The following is a 9554-nucleotide window of genomic DNA, read 5'->3' on the forward strand; positions in this document are numbered from 1 at the left end:
TAACGATGATGAGCTGCGCTGCAATTCCTTTCCTAACTTGCGATTGTGACTGAGACAATTACACTGTTGATCACCGTATCACGAATACGGGTTTTGACATGGTCTTATAAACAAGTCTGACGAATAGGGGTGTGGATTGGACACGATGCACGGTTGATCAACCAACTTGCAGAGTGACTTCGAGTGATTTACAGAAGCTGTTATTACGAACTTAGACTCATATGAAGCATATTTATAAAACCATTTATCTAATAATTGTTTAATAAGATTCGATTTTTTGGATGAAAAGTTAGAAGTTATGTATAGACTCTGCCTTGTTCAAATAAAAGGTTTCTTAAAACGTACTACTTATTTATTATTCATTTATCATAATATTTGTTCATTGATTTCTCGGCTATTTCTTGTCACACCTAATACAGAAATATAAAATTTACATGGTAGATTCTCCTCCGAAAAGGATCCTAAATAGACCTGTCGTCGAGTGGCGTCGGGCGTTTCAGAAGGTTGGGTCTATATCATATTCAACCCGCCATACCGGGGCAAAAATTAAAAGTCTCCACAGCCAGCGGATTATTTATACATGTATTTAACATTACTGAATTAAGATCATTTATTAAAAACTTGTATTTAATATTATTGAATAAAGATCATCTATTAAAAACTTGTATTGAACATTATTGAATAAAGATCATTTATTAAAAACTTGTATTGAATATTATTGAATAAAGATCATCTATTAAAAACTTGTATTTAATATTATTGAATAAAGATCATTTATTAAAAACTTGTATTTAATATTATTGAATAAAGATCATTTATTAAAAACTTGTATTTAATATTATTGAATAAAGATCATTTATTAAAAACTTGTATTTAATATTATTGAATAAAGATCATTTATTAAAAACTTGTATTTAATATTATTGAATAAAGATCATTTATTAAAAACTTGTATTGAATATTATTGAATAAAGATCATTTATTAAAAACTTGTATTGAACATTATTGAATAAAGATCATTTATTAAAAACTTGTATTGAACATTATTGAATAAAGATCATTTATTAAAAACTTGTATTGAATATTATTGAATAAAGATCATTTATTAAAAACTTGTATTGAACATTATTGAATAAAGATCATTTATTAAAAACTTGTATTTAATATTATTGAATAAAGATCATCTATTAAAAACTTGTATTGAATATTATTGAATAAAGATCATTTATTAAAAACTTGTATTTAACATTATTTAATAAAGATCATTTATTAAAAACTTGTATTGAATATTATTGAATTAAGATCATTTATTAAAAACTTGTATTGAACATTATTGAATAAAGATCATTTATTAAAAACTTGTATTGAATATTATTGAATAAAGATCATTTATTAAAAACTTGTATTTAACATTATTTAATAAAGATCATATCAATGGTTTATTGATTTTTGTTTAATGATTTTCTGTCTTCATTTACTTTTCTTTAACAGGAGTTTCAATCAATACGGTTCAATTTAGGAGCGTTTTTATGGACACACATAAGCTGAGTTATGTTTATCAATGTATTTGATCCTACAGGATTCTTCAATATAAAAACACACCATATGCATCCATTAAACAGAGATTCCTTATTCCAAAACCTATTAAATCCATATATAAGAATAGCTTGAAATATAAAGGCCCGTGTTTATGGAACCCTGTACCTTGATCGATTAAAGAAAATCAATGATTTGACAAAATTTAAAAAAAAACCCTTTTTTTTTCTTGAAAAAATAGAACAACATAATCAGTTGAATGAAACTGTTAATAGTTTTACTGATTTTGTGATTGTTGTTTTGTTGTTTTTAGTTTCTTTGCATTATATGTTGTGTTCCTTTGAAGGGCAAAATTGTAAAAAGGCCAGGCCTAATTTTCACCCAAATAAAGATCTTATTACTATTATTACTATTATTACAGGGTCGTGGACGTCCGCCCAAGGTTTTAGACAGCAATACTTCTAGATATTATTATGTAGACATTAATACAATGGTAAATTCCATGCCGGTTTAATATATAATTAAAATTACAACAAACTTTCGTTCCGTTTTTTTTTTAGCTTTAATTCTTGATTCTTGTTGAAGTGGCAATAGCGAGAAATAAAAACGCCTCACTAACCAATAAATCTTGATTGATTTCATAGTTTGGAGTACTTTCAAAGGGAGAAAACTACATTTTCAAGAAACCAAACCACAAAGATATTACAGTGCATTATATCCGATAATCCTGTAACAAAACAAAAACACAAGCAAATATATTTAACCAATTTGTAATAAGAAGTTATAAATTTTTCGCTATAAGTTTTTTTTTCTATATTCAGACTATCCCATCGTATCGAAATTTCTAAACAAATTCCCACCAAGGACAGGTTTTTTTCAAATGTTTTGAACTATTTGTTGCCATATTGTATAATATCGATCTGATTGGATCGGAAGAAAATACCCACCCACGAACATTTCTTTTTTAACTTCAATTCCAGAGTTTTGCTGTTATATTGCACAATATCGATCTGATAAGACTACCCCATCTTATCGATTAAATATCGGGCCTATTACGAGATAATGACATAACTAATCGGTGATCAATACCCAACATTAATATCCAGATTAATTAACTATTATGTTCACAAACATTCAAAATAAACATTAAACAAATCTCTCTCCAGGTGGGGTCGCTTCAGTTTGATGAGTCATAGGGATCTCTCATTGTACTCTTAATATTACATCATTTTGTTATGGATAATAAAGAGTTCCACGAGTCCGAAGTGCGCTGATTTTAATACATCATTTCAAGATAACATGACGACTCGACATTTCTCGAGACTCTGTCATATTTATTCAAGACATTTATTGAAATAGATAGTGAAGTTCCTAGTTTCAGATGTTTTTGAAGCAATTTTGCTATTTTCGTACATTTCTAGTACTTCTGAAAACTATTTACATATAGACTCAAATCAACTATCGAATATGACCAACCTGTCCTTTTCATAAAGTGTTTCTACTTTGACTGAAGAGTTTATAGCTCCTAGGATGAATGCTGACACCGGAGACAATCTTATCTGATAAAAAAAGCCAATACAACTTTTCATTATGACATACTTCGTCATAGTAAGGTTCATACACTGCTACCTATATTTCGTCAATATGTTGTTTGGATTTCGGCTTTCGTTTTATGGTTCGGATCGTTAATACTTGGTTTATTTATTCAAAACTATCAAAACACTGATGACGAGGAAGGCTGAGATACTGACGACAATGATGATGTTACAATATATTTAATTGCAAGTATGGTACATGTCTCAATGCCAGTGCACTTTTATAACGTAAATGTTAAATATCACCAAACACGCAACATCTCAAGTTTAAATCATAGTCAATTGTTGATGTGAAGGGATTCTATTTGTATTCTATGATACGATAAATAAACGTTTTCAATAATCAATTTAAAGTATAAGTATAAAAAAATTACACATCAATATTTTCCATTGAGTGATAAATGGGCAAGCTTGTCTTTTCATAATACCAAATCTAAATTTGAAAGGTTACCGGAAATGTGCAAAGCTTCAATTGAGTGACGTCAGGATGGAAAAAAATATCATCCAATCAATAATCGATATTTTGTCGACGTTTTTTTCAGATTCTATTTTCATCCAATTTCACCCTATTTCCTTATTTCCATTACTTCCATCAATTTACTAATTAATATCATAAATAGACTAGAGTTATCTCTCTTGGGCTGTCGGTATTTCATGCTCTAAATATCTAGCATCATGGAAATTTTTGAAAACATAAACTTATCACTATGACAACATATGCTTATCAAATATAGGCCTAGATATACTTCAATTACTATTAATTAATTTGTCAATGTAAATAGAAACTTTTACTAACTAGACAAAGATAAATTAAACTATGAGTGTCCTCTCCTTCAATAAAACAGTCGGATGTAGCTGACAAGATAATTAAAAATAATAATAGTGATATAACGCAGTATGTTAATTGAAATGATACATTGGTTAGTCTACGTGACTGAGCGGCACCTACGTACCTGTTGTCCTGGTGTTCGCTAAGAGTTAGACGTCAAGTCGTTTGAGCTGGCACACTTGTGTCGTATCATTCTCCTCTTAACTCTACATAAAAAGTCAAAATAAAAATGCGTTATGCGATTTTCAGACAACTGACCCATTTTCAGCCTGAAGTCGGACAAGTAGAACTACACTTCGAGACAAGTTCGGAGCGTTAGAAATGTATGAATGTTTATTACAAACATAAAACGTGTATGTCGACTAAAAGGTCGATTTCAGAACAGAAAAAAGTGTCACTTTGGTGAAAAAAGTCATTGATATTTGCATTAATTTTGTGTTTTATTTTTTCGAATATAGGAATACAATTTTCATTATATTAAATTTTTTGCTAAATCGTCTATTTAGTCTCGTTCTGTTCCATACGTCAAATATAAAGATAAACGCCCACCACGGCATGCGGATGGTAAAAACGAAACATCCATTTTAAGTTTCATCAAAATCTGTTAAAAACTAAGAGAGTAATAGCATATTCAAGATTTTGGGACAAGGGCAATAACTCTGCTTCTAACGGTCAAAATAGCTCAAATTCGAACTTAATCTTCGTGTTATGAATATGTATACACATACCCAATTTCATTTGAAATCTAGTTTTTAGAGCGTTTACAAGCAAATGTTGACGGACCGACGGACAGGGGTCATATAGAGAGATGTGGGCGTATAAAAATGATAAAGCAATAAACACACACGTTATTTCATGACTTGTAAACATTATCAACAAATTTAATGTTATACCAAGAGGAAATAATAATAAAAGATTGTCACTCGCGTTATTTGAATTAATGTTGAATTAATCACGTAATAGAACTAAGAGTTCCATTTATGTCACCGCGTGCTCTGACACCGAAACCATGAAATTCTTTCCGGTTTTGTGTTGTTTTGTAAACATGATAAGGATAGTGTGAAAGTGTTCACGTCTCTTGGTAATTGGCTACTTTAGAAACTCTTCATTATATGCTTGTATACATTTTATCAAGATTGGATCTTCAGTCTGGATATTTACAGATACATTGAAGCTAATGCAAATTTGTTGACAATTCTATTAAATTCGAAATTACTTTGTTTGATACAGATTATCATTTTCATTAAAATGTAAATCTGGATGATCCGATGTCTATACTGTTTTCATAATGTACAAAAATCAAAATTGATGGAATAAAGACATAAGCCCTTTATTCAAAGCTATTTCCAACAAACAGCCACACTGCTTCTGAGATTCTTTAATGTATTTGGATGTTACAAAAACGGAGGGTGATATTAATCATTGATTGATGCGTTTGTATCTTTCTTTGCACCTTTCTTGTACATATAGAGTGCGTACCGACACGACACGGGCGCTTGGTAGAATAAATTTTGATGGTGAATGCATGGTTTTCTTCTTTGCATGTTACACTGTCAATACCTGACAACCTGCACATAGTAGAATATTAATTTCTCTGCATGTGAGACGACAATCATTCAGTTCCAAATGTTTTAAATTAACAAAAGAATAAGAATTTTACCTTGTCATGTCTTCCTTGTTGAGGAACATAGTTGATATCAAAGTATTTACTTTTATACAGTCGAAACGTTCTTTCATGTTTTCTGCTGAACTCATCTTGTTTCTCGTGACTTTCGCTGGATTCCGTGAATTTTGTTTGATGAGCATCTTCAGTAGTATCACCAGTTTCGGGCGTTTCACCTTTTTGGTTCGAGTCGTTACACAAAGGATCCCATTCTAGAGCATTGTCTTTAAATTTGTCTATTTCTTTGTTTGATGCATCAGCACCATTTGTCATTTGTGGTACTTTGTCATTTGTGACCTTTTCATTATAATCAGATAGACGTTGCGTTACATCCTTATTAATGTTGTGCAAATGTGTTCCACCCGTCTCGGTGGGAGCAGACTTTTCATTATTAACAATATTAGAATTTCCATGAAGCGGGGTGTCATCAGAGTCAATTTCATTACTCTGAATTTGTTTCTGTTCTGCGGAAAATCCAGAATCATTTGAGATTTGGTCTTTTGAAAGCGAATCGGTTGGCGCAGAAGCGGTGTATCTTGTAGTCCTATCCAGATGATTTTCCGTTTCTGTTGGTGTTTCAACAGGGACGGGGAATTCCGTTCCGTTCCCTGAAATGTTTCCAGAAACACCGTTTTGTTTTCTTGATTGTCCGTCATCACCCACAGAACCCTTTATCTTGTCCCAGCGTAGAATTCCTGGTTTCTTCTCCATTATCCTATCACAGACCTGGAACACATTTTCAGAACTATTGCAAGACTCCTCTTATTAGCAGTGTAAATGGTCTAAATTAGAATCTCAACGACAATGGCACACTTCATACCCTCTGACTGATATTTAAGTATATATAAGGTATGTCCTCATATTGTTAGTACTGCTCCATCATATCGTAGACCTTTTTTAAAATTTTCAGAAGACATTGCTCTAAACTAATAACTGGTCTAAATTAGAATCCCAACTGATAAGTCAACGTCTAATGTATGAATATATATAAAGCATGTCCACTTATAAAACCGTTTATTGACCGCTTTGAAAAAACCATTCTGACCAATTAAAGTTATCATTAGTAGTACAGTACTGTACTAGTAAATAGTTACTAGAAGCTATCTTACTAGTTTAGATTGGTATATTTTGTATACATAAGAATCACATATATATTAGGGAGGGTTCTTTAAACGTCGTATTTTCTCATTTGGAACGACGAGAACATTTCCACGAGTGAATATTCCAAAAAATACACTTAAGAATGATTTCTTTTGTTTTGGTACAGATCAGTGCTAATATGCATGCCGTTACCTAGTATGACTCTACTCGTCTCCAAGATAGATATAACAGGTTTTTGTTCGACGATTTTAAATCTAGAATCCATAAATCCAGGAAGCCTCTTATATCTTGTTTTTAAATCCGAGTAGAAGAGAAAATCTCCATAACCTTTCAAGAAGTTACAGCTCTTGTGAGCCACTACCATGGAGTCAAGTCATAACAAAAACTAAACATAACATATATATCTACGTATGCGTATCCCACTCAATACAAAATAATAAGCTGTTACATTTAAACAACTCCCTGGTGTATATTTGCAGCACGATCAACAATACAATGATCAAATGTTCCAGATTAATCCACGGGTCGTATAGAAAAGATCTGAATTCTAAATATACACATGGATGCAGAAACTTCAGGTATTATAATTTTAATTCCACGATAGCGGACGTTTAAAACAAAGTTTCAAGTGAAGCTTAAGAAACACCAGGTATCACTCGTTCACTTAAACCTGGTACACACTTCTTTAACCTTTCACAGAAGAATTATCAAGGACCTACATGGTATAATTCTTGAATATTAACATTGGTAATTTTCACTTGAAAGTCATAGACAAAATATGTCTTTAGAAACGAAAACGCACATTTCAAAGGGTCACAGAAGTAAGATACTGGACATACGCCAATGTTACAATGTTATAAAATTACAAAATAACTGTCACTAGAACTCCGATGTTACTTGAAACGAATTGTTGCTTTACAAACAATGAGCGCACTTCAAAACCTTCCGAGGGAAACTTCCTGTACCTACACTAATGTTACAATGTTTTTACAGATAACTTCTGTCACTGGAACTTAGGGATGTGATGTTACTTGAAACAAAATATAACTTAACAAAAGAAAGCGCACATTTTAAAACTTCACGGAGGCAATATTATAATGTTATAATATTACAAAATGATTACAGGAACAAAAGAATGTATATACAGCTGCTGTGTTATCTGTGTTCACCTACAGCTTGTTCTGATTGGTCAATTATCAATATAGAAATATCCACTATATCTAGAAAAGAGTTAATAGTAATTGATATTGACTCTTGGCTTATTATCAATCAGTTGTTAGGAAATGATACTCAATACATTATCAGTTATTGATGTTTTAACATAATAACAAACTACGTCTCCCTCAGGGCGGACACGCCTCGTCTGTACTGATAACACACATAGGACTCGTCAGATCTGCACTGAGGATACTTAGAAGACTAACAATACTAAGAGGACTAATAATACTTAAAGTACATGATCCAATTAATATAATGAAGGTGTTATACGAATTGTAAATAATGACTGAACTATGTCCTACTGTTCTACTGCTACAAAATTACATCGGACTGTAACTTTTTTGTTATTCTTAATTCGGACACTTGAACAATGCAACAACGTGGTCTTTTATTCTATTCTACTATTACTATCCATGGGACATCTCAATTACTCCGTAGTAAATGGTCATTCTAGTCGTCTCGAACTGGTACAGAAAATCATGGAAAGATCAATTTAAGAGATATGGACATGCTAGCATCCTGAACCTAGCTTACTGTAGCCGTGATAGTTCCAGTCCCTCAGGTAAACATTGAGTTTGACCTGTTATAAACCGAACTTTATTGAACTGTATTGAAAATCAAATCATGCTCTAAATAGAAGGTCAACAAACGAATTACAGATTGTAGATTGGAATTTGAAGTAAGCATGATAAAAAAAGAATAGAGATTACATTTTATTGGTATATATGTATGGTCAAACAATAGTTGATGTCACATGAAAGACATGTTATGATGGGCCATTTAGTAATATCTGCCGAAGTGATTAATGCAAACATCTCTATAGACATGACCGTACTCTACATTTTACAATGGCTTGAGTTACGAAATTAGATGGACAAAGAGACATTTGTAGAAGCTGCATGGCAACCTGTTAGAAAAAACATGATAGCACTACTATACAACTTTACTCTCAATTATGATTAACGGAATTATCTTGCTGGTACGGATTTTCATTTCCAAATATAACAGAAATATGAATGCCCTTAAACAACGTTTAATCGAGACTTCGTCGATTATGTGGGTGAATGAACTCTTAGATCGTCCTCTGGCACCTATGAGTCAACATTGAATAGGGCATATAATAATTAGCAGAGATAACAATCATTCTATTCATAGTTCAATTCAATTAATATAAACAGGTCTGCTGTATTGATGCATGACATGCTCGTCTTTCTGGAACACCTAATTTCACTGTGCAGAAACGTTTACTGCATCAGATAACAAAGATATCTATGCACTCACTAATACACAAATAGTTAGAAATATAATATAATTTATTTTATATAAATTGATGAACGGGTGATTTTGTGAACTCAGATAACCGATTGATTCCATCGACTGTATGCAATATATTATAGATATTGACTGGAGTCAATTATAAGTGAATTGGTACAAGATCTAGTTCTCTTTTAATCTTGATTAATTTGATGAACGGTTTGATCGACATTTAGTGATCGAATAAGTAAACCAAGTACTAACGATCCGAACCAGACCCGAAATCCAACAAAAAAACATTTTGGCGAAACATACTAGGTAGCAGTAGTCGATACGAATAGAATATGGATTACAAAAA

General features: G+C 31.7%; 1 protein-coding gene across 1 annotated transcript; it reads right to left on the reverse strand.

Moving 5' to 3' along the window:
- Nucleotides 1-2238: 2238 nt before the first annotated feature.
- On the reverse strand, nucleotides 2239-6334 carry LOTGIDRAFT_157884 (hypothetical protein; the record flags this gene model as incomplete). The annotated part of the gene is made up of 3 exons (XM_009050474.1): nucleotides 2239-2263; nucleotides 3013-3095; nucleotides 5621-6334. The coding sequence occupies 3 exons, from the start codon at nucleotides 6332-6334 to the stop codon at nucleotides 2239-2241; spliced, it is 822 nt and encodes a 273-aa protein (XP_009048722.1).
- Nucleotides 6335-9554: the final 3220 nt, after the last annotated feature.

The sequence above is a fragment of the Lottia gigantea genome (assembly GCF_000327385.1).
Source record: "Lottia gigantea unplaced genomic scaffold LOTGIsca_15, whole genome shotgun sequence".
NCBI lineage: Eukaryota > Metazoa > Mollusca > Gastropoda > Lottiidae > Lottia > Lottia gigantea.